This window comes from Rhinoderma darwinii, chromosome 2, assembly GCF_050947455.1.
Source record: "Rhinoderma darwinii isolate aRhiDar2 chromosome 2, aRhiDar2.hap1, whole genome shotgun sequence".
Classification (NCBI taxonomy): domain Eukaryota; kingdom Metazoa; phylum Chordata; class Amphibia; order Anura; family Rhinodermatidae; genus Rhinoderma; species Rhinoderma darwinii.
In genome coordinates this window covers 217,776,622-217,799,742 of record NC_134688.1, presented here as the reverse complement: position 1 = coordinate 217,799,742, position 23,121 = coordinate 217,776,622, and the positions used below count along the sequence as shown (strand labels likewise).

At 38.4% G+C, this 23,121-nt stretch overlaps 1 protein-coding gene across 3 annotated transcripts in view; it reads left to right on the top strand.

Annotated features, from left to right (window-relative positions):
• SPNS2 (SPNS lysolipid transporter 2, sphingosine-1-phosphate) overlaps positions 1-23,121 on the top strand; it is a 112,192-nt gene that overhangs the window by 49,592 nt on the left and 39,479 nt on the right. For all 3 annotated transcript variants that reach the window (XM_075852847.1, XM_075852846.1, XM_075852845.1), the window contains exons 2-3: positions 1,614-1,679; positions 17,088-17,224. In XM_075852847.1, coding sequence (XP_075708962.1) covers positions 1,614-1,679; positions 17,088-17,224 — 203 coding nt within the window. The remainder of the gene's footprint in view (positions 1-1,613; positions 1,680-17,087; positions 17,225-23,121) is intronic.

Genomic DNA, 23,121 nt, shown 5'->3' with positions numbered 1-23,121 from the left:
GGTCAATGATTCCTACTCTGAATGGTCCCCGGTAATAAGTGGTGTACCCCAGGGTTCCATGCTGGGTCCACTATTATTCAACTTATTTATTAATGATATAGAGGATGGGATTAATAGCACTATTTCTATTTTTGCAGAGGACACCAAGCTATGTAATATAGTTCAGTCTATGGAAGATGTTCATGAATTGCAAGCGGATTTAAACAAACTAAGTGTTTGGGCGTCCACTTGGCAGATGAAGTTTAATGTAGATAAATGTAAAGTTATGCACCTGGGTACCAACAATCTGCATGCATCATATGTCCTAGGGGGAGCTACACTGGGGGAGTGACTTGTTGAGAAGGATCTGGGTGTACTTGTAAATCATAAACTCAATAACAGCATGCAGTGTCAATCAGCTGCTTCAAAGGCCAGCAGGATATTGTCGTGTATTAAAAGAGGCATGGACTCGTGGGACAGGGATGTAATATTGCCACTTTACAAAGCATTAGTGAGGCCTCATCTAGAATATGCAGTCCAGTTCTGGGCTCCAGTTCATAGAAAGGATTCCCTGGAGTTAGAAAAAATACAAAGAAGAGCAACAAAGCTAATAAGGGAAGGGGCATGGAGAATCTAAGTTATGAGGAAAGATTAAAAGTATTAAACCTATTTAGCCTTGAAAAGAGACGACTAAGGGGGGACATGATTAACTTATATAAATATATGAATGGCACCAAAAAATATGGTGAAATCCGGTTCCATGCAAAACCCCCTTAAAAAAACAAGGGGGCACTCCCTCCATTTGGAGAAAAAAAGGTTCAAGCTGCAGAGGAGGCAAGCCTTCTTTACTGTGAGAACGGTGAATCTATAGAATAGTCACTACAGGAGCTGGTCACAGCAGGGACAGTAGATGGCTGTAAAAAAGGCTTAGATAATTTCCTAGAACAAAAAAATATTAGCTCCTATGTGTAGAAATGTTTATCTTCCCTTTTCCCATCACTTGGTTGAACTTGATGGAGATGAGTCTTTTTTTCAACCGTACTAGCTATGTAACTATGACCTAAAAAAAACGCAATGAAAAATGCAGGAAAATGCTGTGTGTGAATTCAGGCTAAAGGCAATGGCAATACACTTAGAGTTGAAAGCAGCAAAGTAAGCTAAAGATACAAAATCACTTAAGGAGTATAGTAAAATCTTGTTCTCATTTTTTGTTGCTCTCAAATGACCCAAATATCGAACCATTTATAAAGCAACTGTGCACTCGTCCTGGGGAAATGGGGCACTGGATAATGCCAGGAATGAACACGCTGTAATCACAAGCTTTCTCTTCCTCAATTTTTAAATAACTTTTATATTGACTTCCCTATTTTGCTAGTGGAATTTCTTTTAAAAATAAATTTTTTTGCTTAGTGGCCTGACTTTTTTTAATTTTTTTTCTTAACTACTCGTTCTGTCTTAAATAGAATAGGGTTTAGAAGAGGGTGGTGTGGAGGGAGGTTTGGGGTTTTGGTGCCATCATGTTATCTTTTGAATGTATTTCAATTTTAGATGAATTCATGTTTTAATTGGAAATAGTTGTTTCTTCGAAAATCGCACTAATCACCTAAATTGTCTATTGTCTTGTCTGTTGACAGGGGTTTTACTGGACATTCAGCAACACTTTGGAGTCAAGGACAGTGGGGCTGGTTTACTACAAACAGGTAAGTGTCAAATTCAAAGCACTCACATATAGGTTCATGAACAATGCATAGGCTCTGCTGCTTTAGGGCTCATGCACACGACAATGCTAAGTGCACGTAGAGGTGTAACTTGAAGCTCCAGGGCTCTGATGCAAAATCTGTAACAGGGCACCCACCTACCAAGTGCCATTTATAATACTGGTGTTTTCTTATGTGGCAGAGGGGCCCCCTCAGGTACCTATTACTTCTGCACCTCCTATAGATATGCCCCGTGTGCACAGACTTTGTGCAATGGCACATTAAGACCCTACGGGTCCATATTACAGACCAGTAGGCACTCAATGTGCCGCTGTATGGTGCTTTTGTGAATATTTTTTCAATCCGAAATGCAATGGAGCAGCTCACAATTTTATCTCACGAGGCCACTCAGTTCTATGGGAGCTATATTAGCGATCCAAACCACAGGTATCTGTAATATAGTCATGTGCTTGAGGCCTTGTAATATATTTTTCCCTCTAGAAGTACCATAATGAAAACAGCACCTCTATTGGGAATTGTTGTACACCCAAACTTACACTTCAAATTTACATCTTACTAAAACTCCAGTCGGCAGGGAATTTCATTGCAGAATGTCCTATTTGTTTGACTAGTGTATTAAATATTATACATAGAACCTACTTCTTACGTCATTAGCATAAAAACATTTTGTGTATCAGGCATCAGCATATTATAAAGACATACATTCCTTTGACTATTTTAAGTATTGTAAGCTGCATTTAGCTTGGACACTCTGTGAATGGTGTTTTATACCATTTTTTTCCTGTTTAGTAGATTACTGTAAAAATTGGCGTAACAAAGAGAATTGGGAAATGTATATATATCGTTGCTACTATTTCATTACATTAGCAGCATTGATATAATTCATAAATTTTTATAGGTCAAAACCACAAAGTATCAATAACATTTACCGCACAATAGATCCATAAACTTGCATCAGATAATTCTAAGTGGACACTGCCGCCAGCATAACAACACATATGTGGATTAATGGATTAACCTTCCTATGGTTGGGTTTACACAGGGTTTTTGTGTGTTAAAAACTGTGTTTAACTGCCATTTTTACATTGTTTATTTGTACCATAATGTGTTTTTAATGCATTTTTTTAAGGCGTATTAAAAAGATATATTTTAAAACAAAAAAAGTTCATGCCCAGAGCATGCTGCGGTTTGAAAAAAAATACCACTAACCCCAAAAACTGCGAGAAATAAAACGCCACTAGCAAAATGGCTTACGTTTACCAATATAATTGTCGCAAAATACGCCATTATTAATAAGTGTGGACAAAGTGTAGAGCTGTTAAAATATTCCTATAGACTAACAGCAAACATCTGGCTGTGGCATTTTTTTAGCTGTGTAAAATACCTAGAAAAACACAGCTAAAAATAGAATAAATGGGAATGAGAGAAGGCTGTAATACTGCGAACCGCCGATACAAGTGTTTCGGCGATTCACAGTACGAGCAGATAAGGAATGAAAGGAAACCAGAACTTGCATGAGTGCCGTGGCTCCTTCAAAACAGCTGATCGGCGGGGTGCCGGGAGTCGGACCTTCACCGATCAGATATTGATGGCCTATCCTAAAGATAGGCCATCAATTTCTTATAACTGGAAAACCCCTTTTACCTATCCATTTTTTCGGGATACCAAAACACATACAAAATACTTGCAGATGTTAGGCTTTGTCCGGACTAGAATCATGGTTTCCGTTTATACAGTTTCATGTATCCCGACAGATCCTATTGACTCATAATGGGTCTGTCACATTTCCATTTTCTTACTAGAAAGAATAGCACAGCAGACTACACTATTCTTTGTTATAGCTTTTTTATGCTGTGGCATCCTAAATCTATTCGACACTCATTCAACAGCTGTCATTGCTGCCATTTATACATATCCGTCATTAATTTGTCTCATTTAATAAAAATCACATCATTTAATCTAAAATTAAGAAGCTGTAATATCTATTAAGTAGGAGAAGAGCTATTTAAATGCTAATTTACTGATAGTTATAAACACGCAGTAGAACTGGTATAGATGTAATGGAAGAAAGCAAAGAGTTAAAATATTAAAGAAAAGTCTCCTGATCTCACAGTCCTCAGCCCCCAGGAAGAGTCGGGATCATGATTTAGACGCCACGTTTGCCTCTGTAGGGGCAGCTGTAGGGTTAATCACTTCTTTATTCCTTCAGCTTGAGATACTTTAGCCCAAATAGAATAAAAAGACTAAACAGGCGGCAAATTCTGCAGACACGAGGAATAAGAAAGAGCCGCTGCGGCTGTAGTTCCATATTACATAACACATCTGGTGGGTCCTGACTGCTAGAGGAATGAATAATACCGCACACACCGAGAATAATCATTCATCATATGCACTTCTATAAAAATTATATAACGTTCTTAACTGTTTTGCAGCCTGATCGCTTTGTATCATACTGGTTTACAGACTGGGAAATTCAATGTAAATAGTGTTGAAATATGGGACTTAGTTAAGTACCTCTCCCGGGAGATTCTGTCTAAAAAGCGTGGTTACTGAAGACAAAACATAGTGATAATGTGTCACTTGGGGTGTTTAATATAGCTTGTGCTATTAATGTCAGAATAAAATTCCAAATTTTTGCAAGTTCCTTTATTATGTTAATGTTTATGCACCATTTGCACTTTAATTTCTTTTCATTTGTGTGGAGACTAATTTTAACAGTAATTTGCATTTTATTATTTAATAAATATTTCTAGGGTGGCATATTACATTGTTTATAGTACATAGTACATAGTTTATTTCTGACTCTGGACTATTTAGGGTAGTGGAAATGCACCACATCATTTGGGCTAGCCGCCTTGCTTTTATTAAGTGGTATACTCAGGCCCAAGGTCACTTTGGTACCGAAGATGTTTTGAGGAATAAAGGAAAAGGGGACCCATTTCAGGTCGCTCTCTCGTGGGCCAGTAGCCGCTGCTACTTTAGAAACCTGCTGGGAACGGTCTATCCAGGATCGAGTGTTATGGTAATAGTTGTCGGACTACCACTACAAGACAAGACTTTTGGGGGGTGCTTAATCATTGGCCAAGCCCTAGTTATTCTCTAACCCCGACAGCCAATTCTGACACATTGGCTCGATACGAATCACATATGTTTTTTCATAATACCCTGTATACAAGCCCACACAATAACACATATCAATCTACCTACCTGCATTGGATTCCAATGTGTTTTCTGGAACAATAAATCAAAATGACCTACAAAGTAATGATACCGTTTTATACATATATCGAAATTCTGGATTCATATTTTTTTTTTATAGTAAATCGAAACCTACATAAATTTTTTAATACATATTATTATATATTATTTTATGTTTTAAAGCATTGCTTCTAGTCCTGCATGGCACTGTGTTTAATTCAGGACAAAATAGGCCGTGCCTCATCTCTATTCCAATTCCTCCTATAACCAATATTTACACCCACCTTTACGGAAACCAAAGCTCTTTATGACATCAGAAGTACATATTATATTACATTAGTGTCAACAATCTTATAAGAAATGTATTGATGATCCGTGAATTGAAGTTCACAAATTGCCCTTGAAGGCCACCTGTGGCCAACATTAGACGCCGTTTTTGCTTTATGAATAATATATCATATCTGTAAATTAAGGCATAAGTAGGCTTTCCGCAGGCTGTGGAATATAAGCAGATGTGTTCTTGTGTAAATTACTTATGTAATAATTTTTTTATTGAATCAATCACATAGTGCTTTTAAGTGTAATTATGTAGAAGAGAAGATGAGAGAATCCATGATTTGTAGAATATTGAACTGAGGCCTAAGTGTGCTCACTCAGGTCTTTGGAGACTTGGCAGTAGCGAATTGATCAGAATTTGCAAACTACATGCAGTAAATTGCCAAGCCCCTGACCATTTATCTACCTATAGGCAATATTATAATAATTCTAATAATTAACATTAATGATACCTCGTCAGAAGTGACTGAGCAGAAGAGAAGCATATATAAATTTATAGCTGGAATCTCATGAGAGACCGCATATATGAGAAAAAACTAAATGATAGTAAATGCTTAGTACTGGTATTCCAGAAAACCGGCTAAAGTTGGCCATAGACATGAGAACATTGTCAGCTGAAACCAAGGATTCTAACAGTTTTTCAAGACTGTTGGCAATCAAAGGGGTATTCGCATCCTAGATTGTTATGGCATATTGCTAAAATATGCCATATTATTCTGATTGGAGGTGGTCGGACCTCTGGGACCGCTGCCGATCCGGAAAACTAAGGTACCACTACGGCATTCTAAGGATCGTATCGATCCTTGCAGTTGGAAGTGATAACATTTACTTATGATATGTAATCCATTCCTATAATGGGAAAAGTCCGTTAAATTGTCACGTTCTATTGTCCAACAGGCTGGCTACTGGCGGCCTTAGTGTGTATGTGAAATATATGGTGAAAAATGCTGATTTGTGTCCGATCTGACGTTCTTAAATTGCACCAATAAGGGTATTTGTTTTCCCACTAAACAATCCATCATTTATGTTACTGTATATAATTCCACATGACAGCAAAGTGAAGATAGATCCAAACTTTTTATGTACGCTAAAAGTGTAATTTTACTTTCAACCCTATTTCACAGCTTAAAAGTCATGCTTTTTATAGACTAGAGATATATTAAAATAAAAATATTTATTAGTCAGTGTCACAAAAAAATTATGCTCAACCTCAATCACACATTTTATATTATATTCCATTTAAGCTTCTATTTTATTGTACAACATATCAGGACACTTATTTTCAGTATTTCAGGCTTCAGATGATTAGATAAAAGCCAAGTCAGTGTGCTTGTTTGTTATATATTGATTTCAAAAGTCACTTGACCTTACAAAATTGATAAAAAAATTGGTAGACTATATTTCCAAAAATGACAGCAACCTTTGTTTGGTAGGAGAAAAGACTGTATAATGACTTTCTAAGGATGAAGGATTACAGGCTTCTTTAGTGAAACTCATATATATATATATATATATATATATATATATATATATATATATATATATATATATAATAAGCAGAGCCGTGAAACTGCAGCCGAACAGTGTTTCGCTTACATTGATTTGTGGCTCATGTTTTCATCAATGTCCTTCGTTTGTTTGCACCTTGGATGCTGTCACACAATACTTAGTGTCATATAAATAAATCAGGAAATATTCACAGGTTTACTTTTTAAATTGGCATTTCTGTTTGGCATCATTTGAATGTCATTGACTTGACATTGATATTTTTAGTAAATCTTGGCTCGAGCTTGAACTCATAAAGTGCAATAAATGCAATCAGCCTCATATCCAAAGGACGTGATCTCCGTTCTGCCATCTGTGTACATGACTTTTACGATGTAGAAGAAGTACAAGCATGTCACATTCATGCATGTAGCAAAAATACCCAAATCACTGTGGCAGCTTTCAGATCTTAATTACATACCGAGAACTCAGGGGAACCCTGGTCTGGTTGGCTTGATCCATTCAGCTTCAGGATCTGCCAAGAAAAAGACATCTGCTGACATGTTACCTTGTCTCAGTCTACAGCAAAATGTACAGAACAGTCATGACATACGTCTTACTTACTTACTTACACACTCGCCTGCGTGCATTAGTACTACTCAGTGTTCGTTTCAACTGCCTGATCTTCCATACAAATATATATCATAGTCACACATAGCTTTTAGAATTAATATTGCATGTTGTAGATAGATAGTGACTGAGCACTGCAGCTTCTTAATGGTATTCCCATTCATTGTCACGGGATGTGAACGCACTCCTAGAAACATTGTAGGGCCTGGGGTCATGGTAGGTCAGTCTGACGTAGTCAGTCGGAAACCATTATCAATCTCGCTATGTTATGCTGCTTTTCACTAGCTTTTGTGCATTTCTTGCTTCTCATTAAGTGCTCTTCACGTTATTTGCTGCTATATTTGGGTTGGGTTGTTTCAGGCTTATAGTCTATGAACAGAATGCCCACAGGATCTCATGTTTAATGGAAGCTGACAAGATAGGATATAGTTTACAAGATTATTGAAACCTCCTGTGTGTCTCCTGCCACTCATCCACTCATTCATGTACGGCATTATTCAGCCTCCATTTTCCACCGCATATTCACTATGGCTTCTCGGGTTGATTTGCATTTGTAGCATCAAGAACAGGTTTGTATGATGTTACTAGTAAATTGTCCTTCGCTAGTCATTGGCTGGATTATTACATTGACATGTTTTCTTGACACCTCGATTAAGATCCCCGTGGTGAGCCTTCCACTTTCACGTAATTGTGAAGTTCTTGGCAATATGATCAGTAGCAATGGAAAAAGAAATGTGAAAGGTTACAGCTTTAAATAAAAGCTGTCTAAGTGATTCATCATTAAAAGCATTTGCTTGCACGCAATATGTCAACCCTTTCACATTTAATATACCTTACGATTGTATTTATGTGCACTTCTCTACAGTGAATATCAAAGCACAGCGGTTATATAGGGTGTACAGCTTAAAGTAAGCAGTCCACATGATATATATGTGTGTGTGTGTGTGTGTGTGTGTGTGTGTGTATATATATATATATATATATACTACCGTTCAAAAGTTTATGGTCACTCAGAAATTTCCTTATTTTTGAAAGAAAAGCACAGTTTTTTTTCAATGAAGATAACATTAAATTAATCAGAAATACACTCTATACATTGTTAATGTGCTAAATGACTGTTCTAGCTGCAAATGTCTGGTTTTTAATGCAATATCTACATAGGTGTATAGAGGCCCATTTCCAGCAACCATCACTCCAGTGTTCTAATGGTACATTGTGTTTGCTAACTGTGTTAGAAGGCTAATGGATGATTAGAAAATACTTGAAAACCCTTGTGCAATTGTTAGCACCGCTGTAAACGGTTTTGCAGTTTAGAGGAGCTATAAAACTGACCTTCCTTTGAGCTAGTTGAGAATCTGGAGCATTACATTTGTGGGTTCGATTAAACTCTCTCAAAATGGCTAGAAAAAGAGAGCTTTCATGTGAAACTCGACAGTCTATTCTTGTTCTTAGAAATGAAGGCTATTCCATGCTAGAAATTGCCAAGAAACTGAAGATTTCCTACAACGGTGTGTACTACTCCCTTCAGAGGACAGCACAAACATGCTCTAACCAGAGTAGAAAGAGAAGTGGGAGGCCCTGCTGCACAACTGAGCAACAAGACATGTACATTAGAGTCTCTAGTTTGAGAAATAGACGCCTCACAGGTCCTCAACTGGCAGCTTCATTAAATAGTACCCGCAAAATGCCAGTGTCAACGTCTACAGTGAAGAGGCGACTCCGGGATGCTGGCCTTCAGGGCAGAGTGGCAAAGAAATAGCCATATCTGAGACTGGCTAATAAAAGGAAAAGATTAATATGGGCTAAAGCACACAGACATTGGACAGAGGAAGATTGGAAAAAAGTGTTATGGACAGACGAATCGAAGTTTGAGGTGTTTGGATCACACAGAAGAACATTTGTGAGACGCAGAACAAATGAAAAGATGCTGGAAGAGTGCCTGACGCCATCTGTCAAGCATGGTGGAGGTAATGTGATGGTCTGGGGTTGCTTTGGTGCTGGTAAAGTGGGAGATTTGTACAAGGTAAAAGGGATTTTGAATAAGGAAGGCTATCACTCCATTTTGCAACGCCATGCCATACCCTGTGGACAGCGCTGGATTGGAGCCGATTGTTTGTGAATATTGTCTGTAGGGTGACACTCCGAACACAATCTGGATTTCACTCTACTTTCTGGAGTAAAATGTCTTTCTTTAAGCCAAGCAAGAGAAATTATTATGTAAAAACTTTTCCAAGTTTCTGAGGCTTGGGGAAAAAAATCAGGACCTGGGACAGCAGAAATGAATGAATGGCTTTAGTACTACTATAAGCACTCAATGATCTGAAATGATAAGCTGCAAAACTCGTATAAGCTGTAATATAATTTGTGTAAGGACGAGAAGGCCGTGTGCTGAAAGGAACTGGTTCCCGTCCACTGAGGGCATATGCTATCAGAAGAAAAACAACGCCCTTTCGCTCTTATTGTAGTTTTTTTTTTTAACCTTGAATTTGTGGTTTTATTATGTGGCATTTTTAGTGCTTTTGAATGTAGGGTGGTCCTGTCTTTGCCATTTGCCACTTTTTCTACTTGACACTACTACGTCTTGCACTATACAGTATCGATGTACCTACTTTCCATACATAGTGGTTTGTTGCGGCAGTTCAAGTCCTCACAATGGGTGTGAGATGGCAGCATTATTATCATTCATCTAAAGCATTGTAGATTAGTGACCATCAGCACAACCTAGGGCGTGACAGCAAGTAGTTTCCTTCTTAACATGACATTACTATCTGATCAGCTTGGTCATAGTTCTTATTGATCTAGGAGGCCTTTTACTTGCAACAAACATATATAAAAATGGAATAAGAAATAATTGTGGAATTTTCCTATTTGACAGCATTACACTGTTTTATTCTTGTTCTCTGATTTCCCAGCATGTATTTCTATGACTTTTCCAATACATAATTATTTTGGTCAATTTTTCCTTTCATGTAAAGTATGTCAGGATTAAATGTATCCTGTATTCTTTTGTGCAGGGAATTGTTGTGTGTGCTCCCAGCAATCCCCATTGCAGCCATTATACGCTGCTGACTCAGCTGGTCAGTGCATCCTTTCAGGATATCCTCAGTGTGTCTGGGGAATATGTGTAGAAAGAACTGAGCTTCAGGGAGGGATAAGTTCACAAAGTTCACAGGCAATATTTTTTTGTCTAATATGTATCCTCAGACACACCCAAGCTCTGATTCAGCAGCTTTACCTGGAATTGTAGCTGCAAAATAATCGTCCTTGTCATCAATACTACAAGTGCCAGGACATATGTTACGGTACAAGGGAAATGTAGAATATTGTATGTAGAATATTGACCTTTACTAGTTCGCATAGCGGCAATGCTTAAAGAGGCTCTGTCACCACATTATAAGTGCCCTATTTCCTACATAAGGAGATTGGCGCTATAATGTAGGTGAAGCCAGTGCTTTTTATTTAAAAAAACGATCTATTTTCACCACGTTATTAGCGATTTTAGCCTTATGCTAATGAGTTTCTTAATGCCCAAGTGGGCGTGTTTTTACTTTAGACCAAGTGGGCGTTGTACAGAGGAGTGTATGACGCTGACCAATCAGCATCATGCACTCCTCTCCATTCATTTACTCAGCGCATAGGGATCCTTTTATATCAGTATGTGATGTCTTATACTTACACATTAACGATACTGAAGTGTTTAGACAGTGAATAGACATTCCACGGGATGCCTATTCACAATCCCGACACTTCGTTAATGTTTCTGTGGTAGATACAGCTGAGCAAGCGTAATCTAGCTGTAACCTGTAATTTACAGCGTGATCTCGCGAGATTACGCTTGCTCTGCTTTAAGTACCACAGAAACATTAACGAAGTGTCGGGATTTGTGAATAGACATCCCGTGGAATGTCTATTCACTGTCTAAATACTTCAGTATCGTTAATATGTTAGTATAAGACCGCACATAGTTATCTAAATGGATCCCTATGCGCTGACTAAATGAATGGAGAGAAGTGTATGACGCTGATTGGTCACTGATTGGTCAGCGTCATACACTTCTCTCCACAACGCCCACTTGGTCTAAAGTAAAAACACGCCCACTTGGGCATTAAGAAACTCATTAGCATAAAGCTAAAATCGCTTATAACGTGGTGAAAATAGATCGTTTTTCTAAATAAAATGCACTGCTGTCACCTACATTATAGTGCCCATCTCCTTATGTAGGAGATAGGGCACTTATAATGTGGTGACAGAGTCTCTTTAAGGTGCGCAAAATCTCAGAAGCCAGATAGTCATTATTTGGGCATTCAGGGAAATGTGCGCATAGTTAAAAATACCAGTAGTTTATTTAGGAATTTTGCTCTGATCCCCTGGAGCTGAAAAGCTGTGGCTGTCGTACAAATCGCAGCTGCGGTGATGTGACATTTAGGGAGATGTCATGTTTATCTGTCACTTGACTAGATCCAATGACCGTAGCGATGCACATTGTAAAACATTTACAAGTATTAATTTTATAGCAAACACGCAAATACAGATAGGAAAACAATCAGCTTATAGCATAGAGGGCAACAGGACAAATGTAAATACAACACAAACTAGGAAGCCTCTTGCCCACATGAGCTTACATTCTAAAGAATAAAGGGTAATGTAATGTGTTCTCATGTGGAGAGATTGGTAACTTTCCCGGGGTAGAAACGAATGTTTCTAGAACTGTTACCCGTCACATAACAACAACCTGCTCCGTCTGCTATTTGTTATAAATATTAGATATCACTATGTATTCCTATCCTTTGGAATTTCTATGTTTTAAAACTGGATTATATAGGGAAAAAAAACATTGTATAATAATTCTTGTGACTATTGGACTGATCTCATTCTTATAGTGTGTGACATTCATGAAAACGCTGAGAATTTACCTTTTTTCTATTTTAATATTGTGTCATCTGGGCTATAGCTGGCATACACTGACCACCAATTCACGAGCTGCGCCTTTAAAAATAGCTTCTTGTCACTGCGCACTGCACAGAAAGTACATTTTATCAGAATAGATTTTCATCAGACGGAGCACAATTTTCTTCTCGTAAAACGGGCTGGTATAATTTTTAGCTGTATACGTCCAATATTTCAAGAGTCCAAATAGTGATATGTGTAGCAGATTACTGGTTCTTTGCAATATCAAAGCATAACACTCACAAAAACTTTACATGTGATCAAGTATTTGTATGAATTACAAGCCATTAACTTGTCTTAACTAAACGTGGCCTAGATCTGATAGCCACAATATTGGGTTTATGTCTGTCCCTATCCCATACAGGTGCACTGTTAATCTTTTCTACATTGCATTGGGAATTAATGAGAATAGCTAACACATCTATCACTTACCCATGAGTGCTGAACGTATTTGTGGCATGTGAGCGGTTGAAATATACATTAATCTATATGGCTGTTTGCCTTGGTCGAAGTCTCAATTTGCCTTTGACCTCTGAGGCCTAATTAAAAACCTTCCCAAAAGGTGTTAAGCTTTGTGTAAAGTGTCCCAGACTTTGGCTACAAGATTAGATTGTTGTCTCATGAGTACCTTGGAAAGGTGCTGTAATTGAACAACTTTTAAGAACATTCCGCCAGGCTTTCATTGAGATAGACTTGATACTACGAAGCGGAGATAGAATCAAGCTGGCCAAATCCCAATTTATTTATAGAGAATTTAAGAAGTTGTTGTAAAGCCTAAAATCCTATCATCTAGACTGAATGTTTAGACAAGGCTTTAAACTTAAAACAAGACTTTTATTATTGATCAAGGTTCTCCACAAGGAAGCCTTCATTCCGTAAAGAATCATCTAAATGTTTTCAAATGGGATTCAGCGGGTTGAATAGCATTACAATACGCTTTCGACTAAGGTCCTCATGCACATGGCAATGCCATTTGCACAGACCCTGTATGGCAGTACATAGTGACTTCGGGTCCATATTACGGGCACATAGGCATTCTGATTGCTGCTGTGCACCTTATTCTCACCTTAAAGAAATGCCTCTAGGAAAGAATAGGTCTGTATGATGTCTTGTGATGCCGCATGCCATGATTGCTTTGGAAACCTATTTCGGAACAGTATGGGTCCATAGCAGACTATGCATACTATATTTGGTATTCTTATAATACGGATAAAGTCGTTGACTGTATTTTCTCATGGGCCTTCTACAGATACAAACTTTAGTACATTCTATATGTTTATTACGTGCAGGTCTTCTTTAAATAGTTATATAACTTAAGCACTTATACTCTTGGACTTTGTGCTGCAATGTCGGGTAAGCTGCCCAGCGGTTTTTTTTCTATGTGCAGAAAATGTCACAGGTAGCGGCAATTTGTGGGAGAATCCATAGACGCATATAATTTTTCTCTGTTATCCAGACATGTACGGACGGCAGGTTCAAGTAGGCGTTCTAAATATGTCACAAGGACATGTTTCATTTTAGACATCAGAGAGGAAAAAATAGGCAGACAGTTATTATAAATGATCCTTTACTATTCCTTTTTTGCTCCTCAAGTACATAATTATATAGGCTCTTATCCTATGTAAACACTTAGACAGTGCTGGTGAAATTCATTTTTGCAGACAGTAAAGAATGTTATCACGGTTTCAGAGTGTGGACTGTCAAAACAAAGAAAATTGTACGTTTAACCCTTCTTTACTCACTAGCCTTGAAATACTTCGTCACAAAGGCAGTTCCAGGTCTCGTCTTCGTGCGCAGAAATCTATTGTTTATAGAACAACACGAGGCCTTTATCAGCAACAGACAAACCATTAATTATTATACATATTCATTATGAGCAGTTTTACTTGCTTTTTGCGTTTTACAGTAGATTACTTCTATTATTTATGCAGCAAGTATAACTGGAGGAAAATTGAGATAATCCTCATGGGTCATAGAATATCTACAATTGAGATATTTCCAATAAAGTAATGATCATGGGGCAGACACACTACAGTCAACTTGAAATCACTGCTAAAGTGGAACATTAGACTGCATTTGATATCCTAAAGTCGAGATAGGATAGAATTTTCATTGGGGTTCCCTTTTAAGGATCAAAGAAAACCCTCGAACTTCGCCACATATAATATATCAGGATGACTGGTAGTTACCAGGGGATCATAATATCCCTAGTCAATAGAAGTCCCTTATCTACCATCTTACCATGTGTTTGTCAAGCAGGAGACGCCCAGTATTTACTTTTTATTTTCCATGTCTCTTATGTAATGTTATGTTTTTAACCACCTGTTTTCCCTGTTCTGTAATAACGTGTAGTTGTCAGAAGAGCAACATCTTGTCTGAATTATGTGGTACAAGGCCTCACTTCTGTTAAGCATGCACAATTTGGTTAAGCATGCACAATTCTACTTATATGTCGTATTATCTTTGAATTAACACCATACAGTAACAGCAATGCAAACCAACATATTGCTGGAGATCATTTAACCAGTCTATCCAACCTTTAGAGATTTAAAGGGGTTGTCCAGGCACAGACAACTGATGACCTATCCACAGGATAGGCCATCCGTATGATCGATGGGGGACCGACACCAGGTCCCCGCACTGATCAGCTGCTTCGGCTGCCTCCAGGCACCGGATGTCCATGCTGGAAGCAGATGGCTCCAGTCACGGAATATCGGCCAAGCTGCACTACTGCAGCTCTGCTCCTATTCAAGTGAATAGGAGCAGAGTTGCTGTTCTGCAGTACAGGCGCTATTTAGTAGTCAGAACTATTTGCTTCCGGCTCCGAATACTGCATACCCTTCATAACATCCAGCAGCCGGAGCAGCTAATACTTGAGGGTTCCGGGTGTCGAACCCCCACCGATCATATACTGATGACCTATCCTGTGGATAGGTCATCAGTTGTCCAGGCGTGGACAACCCCTTTAACAATCCATACTAATTTGCCAACACACTTCAGATATGATTTATCATCTTTTTGCCCATTATCCACGACACCATTCTTTTTATACCTATAGGGGTAGATTTAGTACTATGTCTCGATCTAGAATATGTAAAAAAAAAAAAATGCAACAAATTTTGGTACACTTTAACACAATTTTGGTGTTTGTAAAAGTGTCACAAAAAGGTGGTGTGGCTTAGTACGGAAGGGGCATGGCTTACAGAAAAGGGGCATGGTTTAAAATGCGCCAAAATATTAGCACAAAATAAGCCAAATCAAAGTGGTATAAGTAAGAGAAAAATTTCTAATTCATGCAAGTCTTAGTTGTTGAAACAAATCTGCAATTATTATAGTGTCACATTTCTCAGACACTATAGTAAGCTGTTTATTCCTCTAGATTAATATTTTATACATGGCTTTCCTGATCATCATAGATATTTTTTAGCTCTGTCAGTTATCCACTATTAAGGCCGTCATTTTCTATATCAGTCTGTCATCCTCTAGAAACCAATTACATTACTAATGTAGAATTGAGAATTCGCCCCATTTGGACAATATCATTTACATTTGTCTGGATCCATAATGGTGACTCTATGTTTGGTCCCTGCTGGCCTTCAGCAGTTTAGCTAAATCATGTTTATTTGACATTATCATACCAAAAGAATTGCTGTTACCTTCCATTGTTACCAGACATGAAGGACATATGTAGTTCTATATATAAATAGCATTCATCTTTATCTCAGATATCATTCAACATCAATGCTATTATCAATTTACAGTGATTTCCATCGTTACTAAAATAAATTGCTTATTAAACTAGGGTGTGATAAACATATTAATACACTTATTATTAGGCGGAGTCCACGAAAGGTTTTGGAGAGGTAAATTTCACGTGTATGTACATTCACCTCACTGTTACACCTCTCCCGATTTACAGTAAACTGCTCTTTATCTGACTCAACATGTGTTAGCGATCTGCCAGGCACTACGTCTAGGTATACTCCTGGGATTAATCAATCCACACCTGAGGCCAGACCTGTTAGACTGACACCGTCTCCCACCAACCAGGGTGGCAGGCTCAGGAGTGGGAGAGCCTATCGCGGCCTGGTCAGTCGGAGGTAGCTCCGCCCCCTGTCCTTTATTACCTGCCGTGTTCTCTTCCTCAGTGCTTGTAATTCTTCTGGATTCCTGGCCTCACTGCTGCTTGCTCCAGCCTGCTTCTGCCGTGCTTCTGCCTTGCTGCAGTTCCGCTTAACCTGCTTCGCTTTGCCCCTGGCTTGCTTCTTTCTCCGTGCTCACGTTGGTATACTCCACTTCATCCTGGTCCTGACTATTCATTCACCGCTCCGTTTCCTCGCGGCGTTCCGTGGGCTACTGCCCCTTCCCTTGCGTGTTCCCTGTTTGTTCTCCCGTGCACTTAGACAGCGTAGGTACCGCCGCCCAGTTGTACCCCGTCGCCTAGGGCGGGTCGTTGCAAGTAGGCAGGGACAGGGCGGTGGGTAGATTAGGGCTCACTTTCCCTTCACCTCCTTCCGGCCATTACAACATGAGATAATATTTATATATTTTATACATGATACTTTTCATTACTTCAGTGCTGGTAGTATGTTTGTTCATGCCAAAATGATGTTTCTAAAGAATAAGACTTCTTACTTATCTAGAAGAAAAATAATCTTTTGTTACTGTGACGACCCTGAACCTTGAAATGCGTTGGTGTTTTCCCTGTTTTCTGTTGACTTGTATAGTAACTATGGTTATGTATTTGGTAAGAGCAGTAGCCATCAATCACTAACTTGAACTCTTTTTTGACAGTTTTCATCTGTAGCTTCATGGTGGCAGCTCCCATATTCGGTTACTTAGGAGACCGCTTCAACAGAAAAGTGATCCTCAGCTGTGGGATATTCTTCTGGTCAGCAATCACCTTCTCAAGTTCCTTCATCTCCAAACAGGTAGCATAAGAATGGACTGAACTGTGCCATGGTGAAAGCCGAAGATTGCATCACATTGGTCAGGAATGTTACAGGAATTGAATAGTTAATAGTCTTTCGAATATTATTCTTTCTAGCAACTCACTGGTCAGGCAACCTCATGTATCCTACTAACATATGGTTTGTATTAAATTCACAAACTGTTATCATGCAGGAATGTAAGGATTTTCTCATTTGGTTCTGCGCTCCATTGATAGGTCATAGTTCCCAATTGCACTCTGATGTGGGTGTTTGGGTCAAAAAAACATTTTTATCAGTGAAAGGGTTTTAGAAATCCTCATTTCATTGGTGCTATTTTCCGAAGTATTTTCTCTTGGTAATGACCGGAGTGATGCAGTAAGGGTATGTGCACACGTGTTTTCAGCCGTTTTTCGGGCCGTAAACGTCCCGAAAAACAGCTGTAAAATCGGAAGCAGAACGCCTACAAACATTTGCCAATTGATTTCAATGGGAAATCCGGTGTTCTGTTCTGACAAGGCGTTATTTACGTGGCCGTTTTTCAAAACAGCCGCATAAAAAACGCCCGCGAAAAAGAAGTGCATGTCACTTCTTAAACCATTTATGGCGCTGTTTTTCATTGACTATATAGAAAAATAACTCCAGAAACGGCCGTAAAAAACGCAGCGAAAAAACGCAAGTTGCTAAAAAAAAGCCTGAAAATCAGGAGCTGTTTTCCCTTGAAAACAGCTCTGTATTTTCAGACGTTTGTAATTTTGTGTGTGCACATACCCTAACAGTGATTTTACACTAGTTTTCATAAATAAGTTGATACTACTGCTAGGAAACGCTCTTATTTAGAAATCTCTATGCAAAAAATGTAAGTAACTGTATAACATACAGTTTCATACCATGCCATTGACTTTCAACATAAAAATCACATCAACCTGAACTTTTATGGTTTTTTTTGCTGTCTAGAATAGAACAACAGCCTGTTATTGCATACATAAAAAAAATATCCAAAAGCTTACCTGTCCCAAATGTATACCAATAGGGCACTCTTGATAGTTGGTTGGCCTATAGAAACCTATAGCTACATACTTTTTTTTTTTTTACATCCTTTTGACGGCATGAAAGGGATCTTATACAACCAGTATGCATTGTAGAAATTGTGGCATGAACGTTATTTTTCTTTTCACTAGTGTGCCTTTCTAGACACAATATTTCATGTATTCAAGCAGCGACTATGCTAAACTCATTCATTCGGAACAAGTGGCACATGTATACAGGTTAGCCAGTATGAGAGTCATGGCAGATAGTAGTTTGCTCGACATAATACGTCCCTATATGTGTGCACGGAGAATATGAATGTGACTTGTTACTCCTATTGGAGTCAACTTTACAAATCTGCTCTAAAACTACCCCCATGTAACGTCTCATACTGGACATTTTAAGAATATTTGAACATCTAGCTAAGTGACATTCTTAGACACTAATAAAAAATATATTTGCTCAGCTGAAAGGGTAACACTGAAGGTATTGACACTACTAGAGCAGGATCAGGTGAGCAGAACGTACTGGGGTAGCACACGTTCCTAGTCATTGCGCTTCATTGTTATTCGGAAATCCTCTTTTTTATGGCAGTGGTTTAGACTTCGTTTCGAGCTGTCAGTTTCTCTTTTGTAGTAATTATGACATAACAGCTCCAGAGATTTACAAGGCTACATAGGGATGAAATGTGAGAGGTGTAACATTCCTACAGAGATTAACTAGAACACGGAGTGTCACCGCCATTCTAAAGATTTATTTTTAATTTTAATATTTGCATTCCAGTTGCACATGTTTTGTCACACCTTCCTCTTATGTTTCCTGCATGAATAAATCTATAGTCCTTTGTTTAAATTTCCAGAAGCTGGTAGCAGTCCGTATATGAGATCACACTGGTTACAGTGCCAAGTTATAAAGCACCTGTGCCAGTAGTTTTCCTCTAAGCCGAGCATAATGCACAGAAGTTGGTCATTATACAAAGCTTAAAAATGATCTCTCACCTGTAGTAATTTATTCAGTTTTCATTCCGTGATGAACCCACATACTAGAGGGCAGAACAGATACAGAAGTGAGGCCCTGCAGGTTTCACAGATACCCACCCCACTTGTGGATCACATACTGCTGGGGATTATTACTTTTGCTGGTCCTTATTGCCAATATGGCCTGTGTGTGTAATGATAACTACATTAATATGTGATGTAAAGTAGACAAGCACTTGTTCTGATTGGCAGGAGTGCAGGCCCTTACAATCAGGGCCGGCCTTAGGTTGGATGGCGCCCTGTGCGGGACTCTCTATTGCTGCCCTCCATAAACAAAAAAAATGAACCACATATACAGACACGCACATACTGGAACATATATACTGTACATACATAAAGGAATATATTTAAACAGACAGGCAAATATACATACACACATTCTGGAATATATACATAAATAAAGGTAAATATATAGACAAAAGAAGACATATATATATATATATATATATATATATATATATATATACACGCAGGCACATAATTACACAGACCGGAGCATATACAAATACATAAATGGCACATCTTAAGACATACGGGCACATATATACACAAAGGCACATATATACAATGACTGGCTCTAAAGTACCCTGTAAATCATCTGCAGCATTTAAAGGTAATTCAACAGCAGAAAATGACATTATTTAAATCAGATTTTTATTATACACAATTTTTTTTAAGAAAGCTAGGTGGTGTATTTTACATTTTTTATGTGAATATCCACATAAAAAAAACTTTAAATATTACGTTTTTACCACTTGCCACTAGAGCAGTCACTAATAGCTGTATATACAGGCACAGGACGAGGGAAGTCATCTCATTATTATTAGAGGGTGGGCAAGTCAATGACCGCTCTATTGTATTACTGGAAGCCTAGATGGGGGAGGATAGCAACATTATACATAAATAAGGCTATGTATGTATCTCCCCTGGTCTCTGGGGGAGGGGTTGTCCTCCGTCACTTCCTGGAGACTGTAAAAATCGATGACATTTTTTTGTTAATTGACTCCCATTTATTTCAGCTGCCATAAAGCGCACACACCCTGCTGCACTGACTACACTTTAGGTGAGTGTGTGTTTTTAATATGGCTGCCCACAGGGAAGTTTTTACAAAAAAATAAATAAATACAATGTTTTTAAAAAAAAAAAGGACTAACACATTCCCTTTAAGGCCCTGTTTACACAAAGTATTTTAACAAGCTTTTTGGCGCGGAAACCGCTCCGCAAAACTCGTCATAGACCGGCCTAAAATGCCTCCCATTGATTTTAATGGGAGGTGGGGGCGGTTTTCTCCCACGAGCGGTAAAACCGCCTCGCGGGAAAAAGAAGGGACATGCCCTATCTTCGCGAGGTTACGCCTCTGACCTCCTATTGACATCAATGGGAGGCAGAGATTTCGTATTTTGCTGAGTTTTTTGCCCGTAGCACTCAATGGGCGCGAGCGAACACAGCCTAACTTAACGCCTATGCAGTACCAACTAACTTATCCCCCTCCTAGTTATAATGGATTTTACCTACTCCCTAAAAGATAATAGAAGCTAACCTGACAATCTATGAAGCACAAGAAATAAAGAACAGGAACTCTTTGCGGGAGAACCATCAAAACACTTCAACACATGACCTTTATTTATAAGTGACTTTTTGGAAGAAGATGACCGCATCCAGGTGTAGAAAAATATCAAAGGGGTAAATTGATTCCAGCATGACAAAGAGCTGCAACATTTCAACCCACGCAGGGGGGAGGGGGCCTTTATTCAATGGTATCACATACACACTAATGAGTGTCAATCAAAATCAATTCTGAGTTCCAACATTTCAGCAGATAATACATTAGGTCCCAGCATGAAGAACACAAACCTTTCAATTAATTCCATCCACATCGCTAAACATATAACACATTAGACAGTAGGGCAAACCAAAACCCAATAACATTATCCGAAACATAAAAAAAAAATAGAATGATTAAAATAAACATTTTCTTTTTCAGCAGAGGTGAATGCTCCTGGGCTCAGTTGCAAAAAGGTTATTCGCTAACCTACTGACATTACTTGCTGCTGTATGTATGCTATATGGAATATTCATCTGGAGGGGGATGGCTTAGTCTAGCGTCATTGGAGGGTCCTAACATCATGGCTCGCACTGTACAGTGTTTTTCAGTCTGGACAATTTTATTTTTAGATTGTGGGTCCCCTAGAGTAAAGCTGGTAGTGGGGGAAGAGGAATGACCCAGTGTCGAGATCCACTTCTGTCAAATGTTTTGGCCATCCTCTTATTTTAATTTTAACCCCATCGGTCCTCTAAATATGCTTGAATAGAGTTGATGAAACTGGGAACCTCTTTCAAACATACAGACATTACAGATGTATCAATAATAAGCGATGAAGTGTATCATGGAGCACAATCCTAGTCGCATCTGGACCTTCTTGATCATAAGTGGTTAGGCTTCAGGTCTTCATTACAGGTCTTCATACGTTGTTGAAGACTGGAATAGCACGGGCTGAAAAGCACATGGCTAAGGACACCTCGTACTCAATGCTATTCAATCCTACTACAACAAGACCTCTCTATCCATATATCTAATAGTAGTCAGTGGTGTACACAGGACTGTTTTTATATTGGATGTAAATCTTTTAACATCCGTCATCATTCATCACAACCAGAAAAGGCTCCGAACGCAACGATGGCATCTCATCATCTCATTTTTCATTCATTGCGAATATTCTCAGGTTTTATTTGTCTAAATGTCCCAATTTAATATCCTCAATGAGCTGTTTTCGTTTTTTGTGAATTACATTATCTGAAAAAAGCACATTTTCTCGCTGTGTTAATTTACAGCGTACACTGTGTGAGGATCACAACAATACAGTGACTCTACCACCACAATGAAAACAAACTTGCTCATTGTCTGTGATAAAAGAGCTCTGCTATTTCATTATTCCAATTCCCATGTGTACTTTTATATTTATTGTTTGGTGAGAACATTATGTCCATAGTGGATAAAATGAGAGATCTTAGTATTCATGCACCAGCCTATGCATTTAATGATTTTACCAACCTATGCAACTGTAGCAACAATCACCTCAATAACATTTACAGTGACACTTCATTTTCATTTCTTACATATATCTTTGTAAGTATATACTATAAATACCCAAATATCACATCTCTATATGCTTATTAAAAATCTCATTCCAAAGCCATCTGCATTTGTAATGAGTTGCTCCACCTTGGCTGTTATAATCAATATATATATATATATATATATCTATCCTAGACATCCTACTTTCCCTTTGAAGCAATTATTCCAGGGTGGAGTACTATTTTTATTTTTTCTCAGATTAGAGTTATTATTTCACATAATTCTTCGGTCATTTTTTGTATTACTAGTATTTCCATTAAGACTATTACTTTACTTAGGCCCCATGCACACAACCATAGTTTTCATCCATAATTATGGATCCGGTAAATACAGATGAAACTGCGAACCCATTCATTTCTATAGGCCACGGACACCTTCCCAAATATTTACGGATGTATGTCCGGGCTGTAGAAATGATCCACAAAATATGGAACATATCATATTCTTGTCCACAATTGCGGCACGGACTTGCCCATAGAAGTCTATTTGCGGATCCGGGGCATGGGGCCTTATCCTTGTATTTGTACTTATGCAGTGATACAGCCGTAATACTAGGTTCTAGATATAACATGAAATATAAGGCCCTAAATGAATTGAGATCTCTAATATCTAACCTATGATAACCTAATGTCATCACTTAAGACATGGAGCCTACAGTGACACATTGTATGATAGTCTCTGCTTGTACTACAACTCTC